The sequence below is a fragment of the Rhinolophus hipposideros genome (assembly GCF_964194185.1).
Source record: "Rhinolophus hipposideros genome assembly, chromosome: 1".
In the NCBI taxonomy this organism is placed as follows: domain Eukaryota; kingdom Metazoa; phylum Chordata; class Mammalia; order Chiroptera; family Rhinolophidae; genus Rhinolophus; species Rhinolophus hipposideros.
This window is the reverse complement of record NC_138047.1, coordinates 10,606,698-10,627,028: the sequence shown is the minus strand read 5'-3', so window position 1 is coordinate 10,627,028 and position 20,331 is coordinate 10,606,698. Positions and strand designations below refer to the sequence as shown.

Genomic DNA, 20,331 nt, shown 5'->3' with positions numbered 1-20,331 from the left:
GTAACACCAAAAACACAACAATGAATGAAAAAATGGGAAGAGAACCTGAATGGATTTTTCTCCAAAGAAGTCACACTGGTGGCCAAGAGACATAATGAAAAGTTGTTCAATGATACTTATCATGAGAGCAATGAAAAGTAAAAACACAATGAGCTATCACTTCACACAGTCAGAATAGCCATCATCGATAAATCAACAAACAAGTGTTGGTGAAGATGTGAAGAAAAGGGATCCCTCGTGTGCTGTTGGTGAAACTGCAAGTCAGTGCAGCTGCAATGGAAAACAATATGCAGGTCCCTCAAAAATTTTAAACTGGAGACACCGTGAGACCCAGCATTCCTGCATCCAGCTATTTATCCAAAGAAATGCAAAACATTAATCCGAGAAGATGCTTGAAACCATAGGTTTGTTGAGCATTATTAGCAATAATCAAGATACGGAAGTAAGCTAAGTGTCCACTGAGAAACATTGGATAGAGAAGAGTGGTACCTATGAGAGGTCTCACAATTAAGTTTGTGAACTTCCCACCTAGCTCTTACATAGGCAGCACTGTACCAACAGTTCCGTAAGGTTTCATAACCTTGGTATATCAGTGTCTCACAGCTGTGTTTGTGTCGATGGGGTGGAATCTGGCTGAGTGGTAGTCATCATTGTTGCTGCGTGTTTTTCTGTGCTGTCGCGAGAATGTCTGGGCTTGAATCAGAACAACGAAGAAATATTAAATTTCTTGTTAAACGTGACAAGAATTGAAGTGAAATCTGGGACATTTTAGTCCAAGCTCATGGGAATAATGCCATGAAGAGAAAGACCGTGCCTGAAAGGATGAAACGTCTTACTGACGGGACAGAATGCGCCAAGATGAGGACAGGTCAGGGTGGCCAGTAACAAGCAGAGCTGATGACATAAACATCGCAAAATTCATTGAACTGTGAGTGAGAATCGTGGTTCTGATTGTGACTTTTTTCTTCTGTACCAAACTAAACATCGATACAGACACAGTTAGGAAAATCTGAACTGAAAATCTTGGCATGAGAAAGGTGTGTGCAAAAATATTCCCAAAGTAGCGTGAAGTTTGACAACACTGTTTGGGGAGGCAGGACGATGTCTTGGGCCATGTTGTCACTGATGATGAAACATGGGTGCACCAATACAACCCTGAAACAGAGCGTCAAGGTGAACATTGGATGTCAGCCAATGCACCACGACCAAAATTTCCGTCAGCCCAAACCAAGAGTCTAAACAAGTTGCTAACCGTTTTTGATATCAGTGGGATTATTCATTATGAATCTGTACAACTGGACAAACAGTTAACCAAGTTGATTGTCAGGAAGTGCTGAAAAGGCTGCGTGAAAAAGTTAGATAAAAACGACCTGAATTTTTTTGAGAAAGATTCATGGCTCTTGCATCACGACAATGCACCATATTACACGATACTGTGTCTCAGGGACTTTTTAGCCAGTAAACAAATAAATATTTCGCAATACCCTCCCTAATCACCTGATCTGGCCCCTAGTGATTTCTTCTTTACCCAAAGATGAAGAAAATATTGAGAGGTAGACATTTTAATGGCATTCATTACATCAAGGCTAATATGACAACTGCTCTGATGGCCATTCCAGGAAGAGTTCCACAATTGCTTCGGAGGGTGAACTAGGCGCTGGCTTAAGTACATGGCTTCCCAAGGGGAATACTTCGAAGGTGATGATACTGATATTCATCAATGAGGGATGTAGCATTCAGTCAAGGATGAGTTCGCGAACTTAACTGTCAAGCGTCGTATACACTAAAATATTACTTGGACACTTAAAAATATTTGAAATCTTACCACTGGCAACAACATGGGTACACCTAGCTGGTCTTTATCTAAGTCACATAAATCACATAGAGAAAGACAAATACCATATGATTTCACTTATTGTGGAATCCAAAACACAATAAATGAACAAAGAAAGAGAAAAAATCACGAATACAGACAACAAACCGATGAAGGCCCGCCGTGAGGTCTTTTGGGGTTCGGGTAAAAAAGTTAAAAGGATTAAGATTCCAAATAGGCAGTTACAAAAAGGTCATGAGGCTGAGAAGTACTGCAAAAATAGTATAGTTAATACTATTGTAATAACTACGTATGGGGGCCGGGGTACCACACTCATAGGGGATCACTTTGTAACGTACATAAATGACGGACCTCTGTGGTGTACACCTGAAGCTAACATAATACTCAATGTCAACAGAAACGGAAATAAAAAAAATTAAAAACAACAAGAAAAAATTTCTGAAAACTGACATTTTACCATACGGTTATTAAGAAGCACTGCTTCTAGAATCATCATTTTAGGCAGAACATGTACTTTTCCATTAGATGAAGACATTGAAATATGTTCATAATACAATGATCTAGCATACAGTGGAATCCCTTTTAATATGGGTTTTGAGATAAAGAACTTCAGTTGTACTTTCAACAATTTCTACTGTTGTTTTAATCTAAATGATGGATCAGCACACATGCAACTAATATAAAATAATATCAAATGTTAATGAATGTAACTGAAGAAACAAGTAACAAGAGAGAAACAAGAAAACATTTCCTCCTGACAACTATATGATACCAAAATAAAAAGTGTAAAAAAAATGAACCTACATATTATATGCTATATACTTTTAAAACTGCAAGGCTTCAGGAGAATTCCTGACTACTTTTTTTTGATTTTTTAAATGTATTGGGGTGACAATTGTTAGTAAATTTACATAGATTTCAGGTGTACAATTCTGTATTACATCATCTATAAAGATTTCATGACTATTACAATAAGTCACTGGATCCACTAAAGACTTCATTTAGGCAAGTGTATAAAGGTCATGTTGGTGTAAATAAATGTCACATTAAGAATCTTTCCCTTTCATCCAATATCATATCTCCTCTACTGTGGGAAGCTTCCCAATATAATTGTCCTATCACTGTATGTTTTCCAGCCCATTCTGTTTTTTTCGTCCCCATCTTCAGTACTTACAAGAGTTTAAAACAAAGAAACAAACAAACAAACAAAGAACACCTCAACTGGTCCTATCTTATAAACTGGTTTACTGCACCCGACTTTCTATTACGAACATAAACCAATGCTAGGTGGACCCCTACTACACTGTAAGAGAAAGTACTACACAAAACCAAATCCAGAGCAGGAAACTTAATTTCACACCGGCGCACTTTACCTTGGGAACAACATTGCAGACTTTATCCTGTGATGTAGACGGTGACTCCTCAATGCCAGGTTTGCAGGGAAGACTGTGGGGTAAAGAAAAAAAATAAGCGAGTTGCTTCCTTTACAAAAGCAACAACAACAAAAATGGTGTGGTAGTTCAGCTATCTGCGTATCAAATGAAGGGTCTGGATAGAATTAAAATTTGGCCTGTTTTAAAACAGTTTTCCGTGCTCTATTGCTGCCTCCAACTCTCCCAACCTCTGAAATAGTGTGAAGATACACTCCAAGTTGCCATAGCAAACAGTCACAGCGAATGTATTGGCAAAGGCCGAGATTACTTTGTGTTCACCGGAAGTCCTGAAGGCTGAACTGAAAATCCAATTAATGGCTGACATAACTTTTGTAACCTGAACTGTCAGGAATCTGATGACCTAAATCGTGGTGGAAAGACACGCTGGCACTTCTCCAGTGTCTGCCCCTGCTTCAAAGACTAATCTTTGTGACTCAGAAATGGCAGTCTTGATTCTTTAACAGGGAAAACACTGAGTACGACGACCCCATTCTGTCCTCGTACCCTAAAACAGTACAGTGAGTTCCCTGAAATGTTTGCAAGTTACAAGCACAAAAGTCAAAGAACGAAGGTGTATGTTGTTAGCCTTGCCACTACCAGATCTCTCATCGGCAGGGCTCCCTGGAAACCTCCAACCTTGAAATCTTCAGCCTGTGAAGGCACAGACTCCTGAAACAAGGACGACCTCAAATGACCCACTATTTCCCTGCTCCTGGGAAGCAGGGTAAATGGAGATTCAGTCGTCCACTCCTAAAACACGCATGTTACCAAATGCCCAACTCCATCACTGATCTGACAGTCAGTCCTTCCTCTGCCCAACCCTCCATGCACCTGGGAAGGACATGAGCGAGTTGGGAAAAGCGGTGGAGGTCATGAGACACCTGCCTAGGGCCACAGATCTCTGTATTTTCACGATCTCTCCAGTAACCTAGGTCTGAAAGGGATCTAAGGCCCCTCTGTAAGCTGGGGTGCAGGTAGGTGGTACCACAGTCCTACTGGTCTAAAGAGAATCTTTCCAGTGGCCCAAATTATTTTAATATTTCAGATAGAAACCTTGAATTTTCCTGTTTCCCCCATTCAACGATAAAGCAGCAACCTGAGCAGTACACCCTTGAAACCCTTATTTTAATCTACTTTCCTAGACAACTGCCAACATCCTGTGTCAGTCTTATTTCGATTTGTGTTAACTTGTCACAAACCCCACTATTCTGATCTCTTGAGCCTGATGGGATTTGTGATCTCTACTCTAAAACCCGTATTTCTATTGCGAACCACTGGTGTCTTGAAACTAGAATTCTCCTGCTAATTCCATTCTGATCATCTTCCACTGCGTTCATTAGACCTTTCTATTAGTAAAACAATCACCAACAGGATGATCAAGCAGGAAAGGCATGGGCTTAGAAATCTGAACTCAAATCTCATTTCCATCACTCATTTAGAATCAAATAAGTGACTTTAATCTCTTTGAGTCACAAACTCTCCATGTGAACAAACACTTGACCAAAACGTTAATCACAGCATAAATTACTAGAGGGTGTTTTAAATAATTAACTCCAAAGCTTCCTTAAAGTCCTGAAATTCTAGATGCTTTTGCTTCTACCAAATAATGGATGCCTAAGCTGGCAGGAATGGAAAAAACATAACACAACAAGAGAAACACCAAAAAGAAGCATGTAAGAAAGTAAAAAATCAAGATAACTCATGGAAGAAGAAGAAAGCCTTTAGGGAAAAAAGGAAAAAAAAACTTGATAGAACCAGGTAAAGGAACCACCATGAAGGAAAACCCAACTGGGAAGTCTGTTAGTAGAGCTATCAATTAAAAATATCCTCTAATTTGATGCCGAATTTCATTAACGCAACATGGCCAATACATAGGTATTTTTCACACACAGAAAAGTAATTCATCTCCAGAAGGGTAGACGGCATCACACCCAAAACCACCTGACTGATCAGGTCTTGCTTAGGTAAAGGCTGTGGTTCTGTGACCACAGCTAACTCACATCTGGGCTAAATTCTGATGCTGAAAACAAGGTTCTCATTACTGCTACAACTGTCCAGTATATGAAGACAAATGCTTGGACTAACCGGCTTTCTTAAGAACAACTCTAAATCAGCATTAACATATGACTAAATTGGACTCTCTGAGCTCCTCTGACCTGCGTCTGAATCCTGACTCCAGAGTTGCCCAGGAACTTCTCAGTACAGGCTGAGGGACAAGAGAATGGCTTTGGGAAGCCAGGCAGGCTGAAGGTCAAATCACAGGTCAGCCACTTGGTAACTGTGGAACCATGGGTCAATTAATGAACCTCCTGGACCACAATGTGTAATTAATAAAAAGTAGCCTGAACAGCACAGCTACTTTGCAAAGCTATTATGATGACAAATGAGCTAACAACTGTGACGTAGATAAGGCAGGGTCTCGCCCAGAGCAGAACACTCAATCACTGTTGGGTTCTGGTATCTGCAGTCCTTTAGTGAACATGCCAATTTTAGAAATCCACAAAATCGTACCTGCTTGCAGGGTCCTCCTTAGAACACTTTCCCACTATTAAAGAAAAGAATTAAAACATGTTTTAAATCCACAATAGAAAAATGCAGAACTTTAACTTATCAGACTGATATTGTGATAAAAAGGATTTTTGGAGAGTACAGTAGAGTGCATATTAATCATACTATGGGTAGGCAATTCATACATTATGAATTTTTACTTCTCTTAGATATACATAATATATACGTGAGTAACATCAAATGAGATCAAACATAAACGGCGTGTACCAAGGTTTGACACCTAAAAGTCAACTACTACTGCACTGATTATAAAACTCAGCAGCACTCATCAGACGGAGAAAAAATGGTTCAATTAGTAAAATGAGTGTCCTCCACTGACATTGGCAAATGGAAATCGCGTGATGTTCCTCATTCCATCACCACGCCCACTTGAAGCAGAGTACACTTATTTTCCTGTTACGCAGTTCAACGTGCCCAGCTCTTCAGCCTAGAGTGTTCACTTTGGGATGAAGCACCCTCTCATTAGGAAGCTGGGTCGATGGGTACTGTGCTTTGCAACACCGCACAACACAGGAAGCAGACTCTTTCTGCCGTATGTCCATCGCAACATAATATAAAAGACTTTGTGAGTCCAGTGTTATCTGTACACCCCCTGCTACGGTTTCCTTCTCCGGTAGAGAGTCTGCCTGACTGCACTGCAGTCACCGCTGCTGGCTCCCTGCCCACTAGCCACTCCCTAGTCTTCATTCTTTCTGGAGAACCATGACTCTGTGTGGATATTTACTGTCCCAATACATAGAGAAGGTGGCCTCTGCCCAGCTCCAGAAAGAAAATGATTGTACTAAGATAATCACAGTGATTGGTTTACCACTAAGTGTTGTAGGAATGAGCGTGTGACGTACTCCACCTGTAAATGTTATGGGGGGGGGGTGTAATGCGAGCCCCTCTGTTTTCACCCTAATTAAAGAAACGCAGAGCTCAACCTCACTAACCATCAAAGAAACGCAAAGCAAAACACAGTGACATATGACCTCAGAGCTGTTAGATGGCTATGATCAAGTTGACAAGAAATAACAAATATGGCCGCGGAAACAGAAAACAAGTTTTGTGCACTGTTTATGGGGTTATATATTGGTACAGGCACTGTGGAAAACAGTATAAAGATTCCTCAAAAAATTGAAAACACAACTGCCACGAGATCCAGCAATTCCACCTCTCATTATTTATCGACAGAAAACAAAAACACGAGTTTGAAAAACAGTGTGCACCCCTATCTTCACTGCAAGATTATTTGCAATAGTAAAGATGTGGAAACAACACAGGTGTCCTTCGATATGTGAATGGATAAAGACGATGTGTGTGTGTGTGTGTGTGTGTGTGTGTGTGTGTACCTTTATATACAGTATTACTCATCCACAAAAAAAGAAGCAAATCTTTCCTTTTGCAACAACGTGGATGTTCCTACAGGGTATTATGTGAAGTGAAAGAAGACAAAGATAAATATCGTGTGATCTCTCTTACATGTGGAATCTAAAACTACAAAAACAAACAAACACACCAAACAGACCCTCAGCTACCAAGAACAACCTGATGGACGCCAGGGGAGAGGGAGAGGCGGGGATGGATGACAAAGAAGGTGAACAAGAAGGACAAACTTCCAGGTACAAACTACCTCAGCCACAGGGATGTAGTGTACAGCACAGGGAATGTGTCCACAATATCCTTCTAACTTTGCTGGCTGATAGACAGTACTACGTGCAACATGGTGATCACCTCGTAAGGTACAAATGGCCAAGCACTGTGTTGTCCACGTCAAATTAACATATATCGTATGCCAACTATAATGAAAATTTATAAAGTAAAGATGACCACGTACAGAAACACGGTCCTTCCAGTCTTTGGATATTGTCCTGAAAACATGTTTGGCACAGTTGCTGATTAGCTGACAAGCAAACAAAACTTAAAACATTGACAGTCTCACAGCTGAAAAGGGCCAATATCGGGTGTCCTGATGGCGTCACTGAACCCCAACACCACCCTGGATCCTTCTTGCAGCCACTGTTAACTAGGTCACCTGTTATTTGCAGTAAAAATGAGCTGGGATATACAATTATGGAATACCAGTTCATAAAAAAAGTCATTTCTCTCCATACCAACGTGGGCTACTAGTATGCCTGCATTCCTTGTACCCTCTTCCTTACAACCATTGTAAAGTGTCTTGATCGCCTCATGCAAGAAGTTTCAACAATGACTCCTTCTACATCTAAAAGTGATGTACATGAGCTTTCTTTTAAAAATTATTAAAAATATTTCTTTATTATAAATTCCATTGTGTGTTTAAAATATCAGATTTAGTGAATCAGGATAAATATGTCACTAGCTGATAAGCCTTTTAAATATGTTTGATTAACAGATTCCATTTTTTCTCTTTTATTCTCTCTTTTTTTGTTGTTTTATAGAAAACTAAGTCATGTGTTCTATAGCATTTCTTGCAATGTTTTGCATTTTGCTGACTGAATATGGTCGTTTCGTTTATCATGTCCTTCTGTTCCTACATTTCCTGTAAATTGATAATCAGACCTGGAGTTTTGATGAGGGACTACGTTCGATTATTATTATTTTTTCTTGGGAAGGCTGCTTCACAGCAGCGTTGTGTTTTTCTTGCATCAAAAACACATGTCTGATCTTCCCTCTTTTGTGATGTTATTAGACACTGATGAGCATTGGCAAACTGTGGGCTGTGGTCATATTGATTCCCTGTCTGTAATTATAAATAAAGTTTTATGGGAACACAGTCACATCTACTCATTTACATATTTCTTATGGCTGCTTTGCACCACAACAACAGTCTTTGACAGCAGACTTTAAGGTCTCCAACCCTGAAATATTTACCATATGGCCCTTTACTGTTTTCACTATACATTAACTTTGCCTTATCTAGAACTTCTTACAAATACAATTACACAGTATGCACTCTTTTGCACAGACTTCTTTCATTCGCCATAATGGATTTTGATATTTATCAACGCTGCATGTTTTTTTCCCTCTCAATTGTGTAGTATTTCCTTGTGGAAATATAACTTTTATGTCCATCCGTTCTCTTGTTGATGGACACTGAATCACTTTCAGGTTTATGGCTATTACAAGTAAACATGATATATTCTTGTATAAGCGTTAGTTCTAAGAGTCACTTCTAAATTCTGAACTGACCTGGGAAGTGTTTGAAAATTCTTTATCCCTAGGATTTCTGCCTATGTGCCATCTCCATAGAATCCTATAGTGACCATCTAAGGGAATCCTGTCTTTATCCACCGTTGTTTTTCCCCTCTCTTAACACCCTTTTATTTGCCATATAGAATTTAAATGAACTTATAATTACTTGTTTACTTGTCGGTCCCTCTCCTTGCATTGTAAATTCTCGTATTAGACTATAATAAGCTCCAAGAGAATAGGCAATGTTTGGTGTATTCATAGCCCCTAGTAAAGTGTTATACACAGTAGTTGCTCAATAAATAGTTGAAACAATAATTCATTCTAAAAACATAAAATCACAGGTTGACAAGCTCACCAATTATCACGAAATGGCTGAGTTCATAATATTCTCAACCAAACACATAGTCAGATAACACATTACAAGCACTTCCCCAAACCGAACCTAAATTTTAGCAAATGATTGCCTTAATTCTGGCGATATTCCCAAGCCTGATACTGGAAGGCCAGGTTTTTGGGGTGGGAGACTCTTTCGAATTATGTAGGTCAAATACCGTTATATAGCTTATACACTTCATTGTGACCAATAAAGGTAAATACATACAAAAAGAGTGGTCAGGAGGTACAAGTCCCAAGGCGAACTGCAGGAAACAAACTATAAAAGAGAAATCATCCCAGCAAGTGGAATCCACCTAGAGCAGCTAATAGAGCAGGCTCCGGACATGCCCGGGGTGGGTGGGGGAGCTCTGGCTGTGAACCCGGATAGGGTGCACTCGGGCAAGTGGGGTACCGGGGACTCAGCCGGGGAAGAACATGTTAGATGCAAAACTCAAACTGCAGAAGAAAGCCAAGACCCCACAGGATGTCTGTCACCTACCCCCCAATGGACCTCTTTCCGGAAACTAGATGAGCTTTCAACGTGAAATATGGTATTTGAAAAGAAAAAAAAAATAATTTAACAGCCACAGAAATATTACATATAAGAAACTTTTACATTTGAAAATCAGTGTAATATTTCTTGAAAAACAACAATTTTATCACTTAGGGAATGAACTCTCTAATTTCTTTTGTTTGCAATCTTATTTTCCTTCCGTATCTCATGCTAGACTTTAAAGGACTTTTATGACACAGCCATCTTATCAAAGAATTAACTCCTAAACAAAGAACAGCCATGTGCTCTATTCAAACTTCTCTCCCTGGAATAACAAATACCACTGTAACCTATGTATCTTGGCTGCCTGAGAGTCCTGAGGAGATAAAGCAGTGGCTGCAGTTTATCCCATTCCAGCACTTCCTCCTCCTTCCAGGATTCTCTGGAGCAGCAATGTTCTCACCTTCTGTTTCAGTGCAAATACACTGAAGGCATCCAAACGAGTTGTCTCACATTTCCTCATCAACTTCAAAATGACCCAGATGAAGCCATTTTCATTCTTTCTGTGAATTATCCCCACCACATTTTCTTTCCTCTCTGTTTAGTGCTAGTATCTTACAGCTATCAGTCCTATTTCTTCATTTTCTTGCTTCCCTTTGGTCATAAACATGGCCACAAAGAAAAACAAAATAATGCTGTTCCGTGATCCTCGTATGTCTACAACTATCCGATGCCTCCTCTTGCCGATTTCTCTGTAGAGAAGTCAGCACCCTCTCTGCACAGAGCATGGTCTGTGGACAAGCACCTTCGTGCCCCCTCATTCCTTGTGAGACATACAGATACCAGACCTGCTGCCATCATTTCTCCCCGAAATGCAACTGCATTTGGAGTCACGGACTCTCTCATGGACGTTTGGTCAGGTTATTGCCACCCTGAATATCCCATAACTGATCCTGCCCTCCGTCTCATTCCAATGCTCTTCTTTTGCTCTGTACGATACTACCCTATGAAGTCACAGCGTTTTATGTGGCATTAAGTTATATACATTTACAGCTGAGCACATAGGCTTAAGTTCATCGATGGCAAATAAAACAGATTTACGTGGCCATGTACCTCAATCCGCAGTGCCGTCCCTACTATGAGGAAAAGAGGAAGCGCTCGGACACGTTTTGATACTGGAAGCTCACTTTCTCTTCTTCCTACATTTCCAAAACTCTGCTCTTCCTTTTTCTAAACAATTATTTACTGCCTTACACTCTATATACCTGCTTCATCTTCCAGCATTGACTCCCTCAATCTCTGCCTTTGTCATTCTTCATTCCCTCTTTTACTGTTTGCTTCTTCTTTATTTCCTGACTCTCCTCAGTTGTCAGAATATCTTCAAATGGAAGAAATAATTCATCTCCTGTGATTGCACGCCTACTTGAATCTGTTGCTGATACTGGAGTACTACACAACACTTGTCCTTTTCACTTCTCTTTTCCACACTAGGCATCTAATAGGAGATTTCCTCTGGCTATTACACTACATCATTTGCATGTTTTAAGTCAAAATTCAGGTGAATGACTTTTTTGCACAAACCAGGTCTTACCTTCTTCTTGTGTAGGAAGTACATGTTTTCCTCTTCGTTTGGCACCAAACAGGAAACGATCAACATATTTCTGTGGACGTCTTTCAGGAACAGTCTGTTAAAATTTATATCAATCATGAGTTGTAGATTATAAGTCACTACAAGCCACTGTGATCACTGTGTCTTATATTTCCACAGCACCCTTCACAGTTTACAAAGTGTTTCTACATTTGTTATCACATCTGTTCATTACACAACCCTGAAAAGTAGGTATGACTCCATCGTTATGAATTAGATCACTGACATGGGCAGGGTAAAAAGTTTTCCATGATCCCAGAGCCAGGAAGTGACCAATCCAGGATGCTAGCACGTTCCCCGCCTTCAAATACACTGCTTGTACCGTTAGGCCGCAGACACGTGTATCTAAATCACTGCCTTCCTATCTCTTTCCACAGCTGTCACCTCAGATTTGCTCATCATTACTTTGTACTTATATTACCACAAGTTGGTTGGCAGAAATTTACTCAATGCATGCTGTTTTAATTGAACAAGACTGCGAAGAATGTGAGAGTCAATGCTTTCACAGACACAATAGTGATGTATGTGCACATTAAACCAGCGCTCAGCCAAAATGCTGTAGTAGAATCCTATCTGCTTATTATTATGCACCACGCTCTTCCTTCCCTGGAAAGCTCCTTGCAGACCTACTTGACAATACAAATATAATAATACTTTGTAGTATCACGCATTATATTTTCAAGTTCCAAGTTATAAAAAAACTACATTCCAAACATTTTCTTTCTGAATCTCATTAGGACATTTACACACTGACAAAAACCACACTCAGATATCTGGCCATGGGTCGATCTGTAACAATTCTTGAGTTCAGGGAAACAACTTCAGAACCCAAACTAATTCCCTATGACTTTGAAGGCTTCAGTGTTTTGTATTATACTACACTGACTTAATTCAGGAATCTTGCAAGTTAGCAGAATTGTGCTATGTAGTCTTACTATACTCAGCACATAGCTCTTTTATTAATTGTAGGTTAACCATGAGAGTAATTTGTATAGTGAAATGCAGAGGTGAGAAAGTACAGTCAAAGCATTCCTCTTATGTTTCAACATCACTGAATGCTGATGTTTAAATAATAACGATGATAATAATAATAATAGTAATAATAATAAAGACAGTACCTCAGAATCCCCAGGTGATTTTACGTCTTCTTCTCCTAATCCTGATGCTGACATTTTGACTATAAAATGTAGTCACAGAAACATTACTGTGAATATTTATTACTATGCATTTTAAATATACATTCAAGTCTATCTCCATTTTTGAATATCAGATAAAAGTAATAGAAGAGAAGAATTACACAGGTTGATATATTTGTAAGAAGAAATGTTGGTAAAAGTTGTAATATATTTGAAGAAACTTAGCAAAAACAAAAGTACTTAATAGAAATGAATATGACATTTGGATCTACACAGGTTATATATTTTCTACCAGCATTGAAGCTATTAAAAATTCATAGGTAGTCACTAAAATACCACTTCTATTATTTTGGTGAACTCCATCAATGTGAGTCAAATGATCGTTATTGGTGTGCTCTTGGGAAGCACTTTGAATAATATCCATACCATTTTCTTTTTTTCTAATTGCCGGTTTTGTGGGTTTGTCCTATAAACAAAAACAAAACAAAAACCCAACTTAATAAAGGAGCACATTCATTTACTTGCTGACTGACTCATTCATTCCATGAGTTTTTAAGACCACAAATATTAAGTGTATTCATCGAATCATAGGAACTAACTCCAGAGAAGCTGAAAATATAAATAACAGATGTTGTCCTAAATCTAGTCTGGGTAGAGATAGATGAGAACCGTTAGAAAAGTATCAGTGGCTCTTTGGACACTTGAACTGAATAAAGCACAGTAAATGCAGCTCAGCAGATGCAGCAAAGTTAGGGCTGCACCTTGAAAGTTATGCTAAGTACAGAGGGAAGGCGAGAGAAGGGATTCTAGAAAGGGCAGCAGGAACAAAAACATGAGGTATGAGTCGATATAGGAAGGGAGGGTACCAAAGGAATAAGGTAAACTGGAACCACTGAGAATAGGATGGAGAGATAAAAGTGCAAGATCAGAACCAAGCCAAAGAAGGCAAGTGTCAGGTAGCACATGAATTGGACCCTCATGTAATGGAGAGCCATTCATTAAGCAGAGTTGCTGCATCATTGGAAATATATGTTAGAACAGTGATTCCAACTGCAACTGAAACGGGAACATCAGGGATGCAATGCTCCAAAAGAGTACCTCAAAATCAAATGTAGAAAGTGAATTACGGTCATAACTTCTAAAACATGGTAGGCACGTAGAAAATATGAAAGGTGATGAGTCACTGGATGTGGTGATTCCAGGGAGAGTTGGGGTCCAGGATTTTTCTTGCTTTGCTATTTCAATGGTGCTATTTTCCAGTTTGGGGAAAACGGATGACAGAGTAGAATAGAGACAGTCAGGAAAAAGAAAGTTTCGGGCACTGAGTTCCCTGTGGGACATGTCAAATTTGAGTCACCCAGGGGACTTCGAAGGAAAACCTGGGTAGATACATTTAAGTAAACACAGATGACTTTACGCAGAAAAAGCGTGTGATTTAATGAGATAGATGTTTATAAAACATTCTCAGCTGATGTCTTTGAATAATGTAAAGGCTACAAGATCTTGTGAAACTTTAAAAATAAAACAAGAGCACAGCTATAGAAACGTGGGATTCAATTCTTCAATTACATATTTCAAAATCCAAAATATAAATACCCTTTTATGGATATATGTAACGTCTTATTTATGAAATATCATCATAATAAACACTTAAAGTTTAATTGAAAAAATTGTCAATCTCCAATTCATGATGTTACTACAAGACAACTATTTAAAAATAATTTTCGAAAGATAAGTTTAAAATAGTAGAAGAGAAATGCTGAGTGATGACAGAATCACGAGTCATTTGAAGCACTGCTATATGTATGAAAGATATACAAAACCCCGTTTTAAAATTCACCTGGTTTCCTTATTTCCTTGAGAACAAATACTATAATAAATGTCTAATTACCTATCTACTGCATATGGCCTGGTAGTTAAATACTGCTAGGTAAAAATCTAGTGTAAATACAGTAATAAAACGAGGATTATCCAAGTTGAAGATTTAAAAGTCTTCAAATACATCTACGATTGTCATGCAAGACTGAAAGAAGAAAGCGACTAAGAAATCAAGCGACCAGGATGTCTGAGTTTGAGATATGAAGGAATTTTCAACATAGCTTTAACAACTATGCACACCAAAGTTAATAAAGTTTCTTAAGAATAATATGAAATGAACTGATTGCTGAAGAGGATTTGAAAACTAAAAAAAATCATCTCAGAGAGAAAGTTGTATACTCTGTTGGTAATGTTTTCTTCCTCATGACTTTACAACAATGAGTATTTTATATGAGAAAAATATCATGATTGTGATTTCATCCTTTGATGTGTCCAGTAATGTGTCCACAGATATTATTATGAAAAGATCACTCAGAAACTCTAGCCCCCAAAGCTAGAGAAATGGTCCCATGTGGGCTCACGGCCAGGACGCCTGTCTCCCAAGCCAGAGACCACGTTCTGCTCAACCCGTTTTCTCTGAACCCAGCTCCCATGTCATGACGTCCTCTGTTTTGTTCCTCCCTTTTGTCCCCCCTTCCCTAAAAAGGTCAGAAGTGAAGCCCTGTGCTAGACACACAGAGAACAGAGAGCAGGGCCCTGCTGAACTCCGTGCGCCCTCGCAGCCCGGCTCAGTCCGATCCTCCCCCCGAGCACGCTGCAGACTAGAGCCGGGAGAGGTTCCCCGCATCAGTGTTGACAGTGGCAAATCAGCTGGCTGTCCATCCATAGGGGACCGAATAAATAAGTCATGTGACTTCTGCACAGTGGAAATTTCTGCAGCCACTGCAAAGAACAAAGGAGCCCCTTCAAGAGCAACATCTAGACATGTTGTTAAGTGAGGAAGGCAAGAGCAGAAGACATGTTTTAAATGAGCCATTGATTGATTTTAAATATGTACCATGATCTTAATGTCACGGACTCAATCGTGTTATGATAGTTTTCTTCTTTTAGTGAGGACACAGTACACAAAACATAAAATTGACCATTTTAACCATTTTGACCATTTAGGGCTGATAAGCCCTAAAATAGATTTTACTTCGAATTGTAAATGAACACAGGTTTTGCTAGATTGAATACAAGAAATCATTGTATAACTTTATAAGTAAGGATTACATAAAAAATCAATAAAGAATTCAATAAGCAATGAATAAGTCAGAAACTTTCCTTGAGTTCTTCATGAAATCAGCTATAAAAAGTTCAGAGAACTGAGCATTTTTTTCATGACGGGTTTTTCGTCTTAATCTGTATATAAAATAATTCTCTCACATTTTATAATATAGCGAGCTCCTGCTCTCATTTAACCCACCTATTTAGGTTGTGTCATTATAATAATGTCATCTTGACTCTTATTAAATTTTAGCAGAAATAGTCAAGGTATGGAAAGCAATAACCCACGACCAAGATTACTGTATGCAGCAAGGCTATCGTTTAGAATCAAAAGAGAGGTAAAGAGCTTGCCAGAAAAGAAAAAGGTGGACGAGTTTATATCAACAAACCAATATTACAAGAAAGATAAAATGTATGTTTCAAAGAAAGAAAAAAAGAAGTAAGGAGAAGGAAGAGAAAATGAATGAATGAACAATGACTAATAAAATGGCAATAACCACATACCTATAAGTAATTACTTTAAATGTAAATGACTAAATGCTCCAATAAAGACATAAGGTGTCTGAATGGATAAGAAAACAAGACCCATTCATGTATGACATCAGATTAAAAAGTTTTGCACAGGAAAGGAAACCTTCAACAAAATGAAAACACAACCAAATGAAAAGAAGATATTTGGATAATACATCTACTAATGGGTTTATATCCAACATGTATAAGGAACTTATGAAACGTAACACCAAAAACACAACAATGAACGAAAAAATGGGAAGAAAACCTGAATGGATTTTTCTCCAAAGAAGTCGCACTGGTGGCCAAGAGACATAATGAAAAGTTGTTCAATGATACTTATCATGAGAGCAATGCAAATAAAAACACAATGAGCTATCACTTCACACAGTCAGAATAGCCATCATCGATAAATCAACAAACAAGTGTTGGTGAAGATGTGAAGAAAAGGGATCCCTGGTGTGCTGTTGGTGAGACTGCAAAGCAGTGCAGCTGCAATGGAAAGCAATATGAAGGTCCCTCAAAAATTTACTACTGGCGCCACCGTGAGACCCAGCATACCTGCATCCAGGTATTTATCCAAAGAAATGCAAAACATTAATTCGAGAAGATACATGGAGCCATAGGTTTGATGAGCATTATTAGCAATAATCAAGATACGGAAGTAAGCTCAGTTTCCACTGAGAAATATTGGATAGAGAAGAGTGGTACCTATGAGAGGTCTCACAATTAAGTTTGTGAACTTCCCACCTAGCTCTTACATAGGCAGCACTGTACAAACAGCTCGGTAAGGTTTCATAATCTTGGCATATCAGTGTCTCACAGCTGTGTTTGTTTCGATGGGGTGGAATCTGGCTGAGTGGTGCTCATCTTTGTTGCTGCACGTTTTTCTGTGCTGTCGCGAGAATGTCTGGGCTTGAATCAGAACAACGAAGAAATATTAAATTTCTTGTGAAACGTGGCAAGAATTGAAGTGAAATCTGGGACATTTTAGTTCAAGCTCATGGGAATAATGCCATGAAGAGAAAGACCATGTCCGAATGGATGAAACGTTTTACTGATGGGACAGAATGCCCATGATGAGGACAGGTCTGGGTGGCCAGTAACAAGCAGAGATGATGACATAAACATCGCAAAATTCATTGAACTGTGCGTGAGAATCGTGGTTCTGATTGTGACTTTTTTCTCCTGTACCAAACTAAACATCGATACAGACACAGTTAGGAAAATCTGAACTGAAAATCTTGCCATGAGAAAGGTGTGTGCAAAAATATTCCCGAAGTAGCGTGAAGTTTGCCAACACCTTTTGGGGAGGCAGGACGATGTCTTGCGCCATGTTGTCACTGATGATGAAACATGGGTGCACCAATACAACCCTGAAACAGAGCGTCAAAGTGAACATTGGATGTCAGCCAATGCACCACGACCAAAATTTCCGTCAGCCCAAACCAACAGTCTAAACAAGTTGCTAACCGTTTTTGATATCAGTGGGATTATTCATTTTGAATCTGTACAACTGGACAAACAGTTAACCAAGTTAATTGTCTGGAAGTGCTGAAAAGGCTGCGTGAAAAAGTTAGATAAAAACGACCTGAATTTTTTTGAGAAAGATTCATGGCTCTTGCATCATGACGATGCACCATATTACACGATACTGTGTCTCAGGAACTTTTTAGCCAGTAAACAAATAAATGTTTCGCAATACCCTCCCTAATCACCTGATCTGGCCCCTAGTGATTTCTTCTTTACCCAAAGATGAAGAAAATATTGAGAGGTAGACATTTTAATGGCATTCATTACATCAAGGCTAATATGACAACTGCTCTGATGGCCATTCCAGGAAGAGTTCCACAATTGCTTCGGAGGGTGAACTAGGCGCTGGCTTAAGTACATGGCTTCCCAAGGGGAATACTTCGAAGGTGATGATACTGATATTCATCAATGAGGTATGCAGCATTCAGTCAAGGATGAGTTCGCGAACTTAACTGTCAAGCGTCGTATACACTAAAATATTACTTGGACACTTAAAAATATTTGAAATCTTACCACTGGCAACAACATGGGTACACCTAGCTGGTCTTTATCTAAGTCACATAAATCACATAGAGAAAGACAAATACCATATGATTTCACGTATTTGTGGAATCCAAAACACAATAAATGAACAAAGAAAGAGAAAAAATCACGAATACAGACAACAAACCGATCAAGGCCCGCCGTGAGGTCTTTTGGGGTTTGGGTAAAAAAGTTAAAAGGATTAAGATTCCAAATAGGCAGTTACAAAAAGGTCATGAGGCTGAGAAGTACTGCAAAAATAGTATAGTTAATACTATTGTAATAACTACATATGGGGGCCGGGGTACCACACTCATAGGGGATCACTTTGTAACGTACATAAATGACGGACCTCTGTGGTGTACACCTGAAGCTAACATAATACTGAATGTCAACAGAAACGGAAATAAAAAAAATTTAAAACAACAAGAAAAAATTTCTGAAAACTGACATTTTACCATACGGTTATTAAGAAGCACTGCTTCTAGAATCATCATTTTAGGCAGAACATGTACTTTTCCATTAGATGAAGACATTTAAATATGTTCATAATACAGTGATCTGGCATACAGTGGAATCCCTTTCAATATGGGTTTTGAGATAAAGAACTTCAGTTGTACTTTCAACAATTTCTACTGTTGTTTTAATCTAAATGATGGATCAGCACACATGCAACTAATATAAAATAATATCAAATGTTAATGAATGTAACTGAAGAAACAAGTAACAAGAGAGAAACAAGAAAACATTTCCTCCTGACAACTATATGATACCAAAATAAAAAGTGTAAAAAAAATGAACCTACATATTATATGCTATATACTTTTAAAACTGCAAGCCTTCAGGAGAATTCCTGACTTTTTTTTTTTTGATTTTTTAAATGTATTGGGGTGACAATTGTTAGTAAATTTACATAGATTTCAGGTGTACAATTCTGTATTACATCATCTATAAAGATTTCATGACTATTACAATAAGTCACTGGATCCACTAAAGACTTCATTTAGGCAAGTGTATAAAGGTCATGTTGGTGTAAATAAATGTCACATTAAGAATCTTTCCCTTTCATCCAATATCATATCTCCTCTACTGTGGGAAGCTTCCCAATATAATTGTCCTATCACTGTATGTTTTCCAGCCCATTCTGTTTTTTTGTCCCCATCTTCAGTACTTACAAGAGTTTAAAACAAAGAAACAAACAAACAAACAAAGAACACCTCAACTGGTCCTATCTTATAAACTGGTTTACTGCACCCGACTTTCTATTACGAACATAAACCAATGCTAGGTGGACCCCTACTACACTGTAAGAGAAAGTACTACACAAAACCAAATCCAGAGCAGGAAACTTAATTTCACACCGGCGCACTTTACCTTGGGATCAACATTGCAGACTTTATCCTGTGATGTAGACGGTGACTCCTCAATGCCAGGTTTGCAGGGAAGACTGTGGGGTAAAGAAAAAAAATAAGCGAGTTGCTTCCTTTACAAAACCAACAACAACAAAAATGGTGTGGTAGTTCAGCTATCTGCGTATCAAATGAAGGGTCTGGATAGAATTAAAATTTGGCCTGTTTTAAAACAGTTTTCCGTGCTCTATTGCTGCCTCCAACTCTCCCAACCTCTGAAATAGTGTGAAGATACACTCTAAGTTGCCATAGCAAACAGTCACAGCGAATGTATTGGCAAAGGCCGAGATTACTTTGTGTTCACCGGAAGTCCTGAAGGCTGAACTGAAAATCCAATTAATGGCTGACATAACTTTTGTAACCTGAACTGTCAGGAATCTGATGACCTAAATCGTGGTGGAAAGACACGCTGGCACTTCTCCAGTGTCTGCCCCTGCTTCAAAGACTAATCTTTGTGACTCAGAAATGGCAGTCTTGGTTCTTTAACAGGGAAAACACTGAGTACGACGACCCCATTCTGTCCTCGTACCCTAAAACAGTACAGTGAGTTCCCTGAAATGTTTGCAAGTTACAAGCACAAAAGTCAAAGAACAAAGGTGTATGTTGTTAGCCTTGCCACTACCAGATCTCTCA

General features: G+C 38.8%; 2 protein-coding genes across 22 annotated transcripts in view; both read right to left on the bottom strand.

The window, feature by feature from the left end:
• The window catches only part of LOC308496052 (aldo-keto reductase family 1 member C15-like), a gene marked incomplete at its 5' end in the record, with an annotated part of 236,040 nt that overhangs the window by 54,994 nt on the left and 160,715 nt on the right, over positions 1-20,331 (bottom strand). The window lies entirely within an intron of this gene.
• Positions 1-20,331, bottom strand: part of LOC308500436 (ankyrin repeat domain-containing protein 26-like) — a 185,809-nt gene that overhangs the window by 46,923 nt on the left and 118,555 nt on the right. For 19 of the 21 annotated variants that reach the window (XR_013993729.1, XR_013993730.1, XR_013993731.1 and 16 more), the window contains 6 exons: positions 19,664-19,736; positions 12,977-13,106; positions 12,623-12,681; positions 11,448-11,541; positions 5,779-5,812; positions 3,208-3,280 (listed from right to left, as the gene is read on the bottom strand). Coding sequence is in view for 18 of the 21 variants with exons in the window: in XM_081055285.1 (XP_080911411.1) it covers positions 3,208-3,280; positions 5,779-5,812; positions 11,448-11,541; positions 12,623-12,681; positions 12,977-13,106; positions 19,664-19,736 (463 nt within the window). In the remaining 3 variants the exon portion in view is untranslated. The remainder of the gene's footprint in view (positions 1-3,207; positions 3,281-5,778; positions 5,813-11,447; positions 11,542-12,622; positions 12,682-12,976; positions 13,107-19,663; positions 19,737-20,331) is intronic. The other 2 variants (XM_081055290.1, XM_081055277.1) reach the window with 2 other exon arrangements.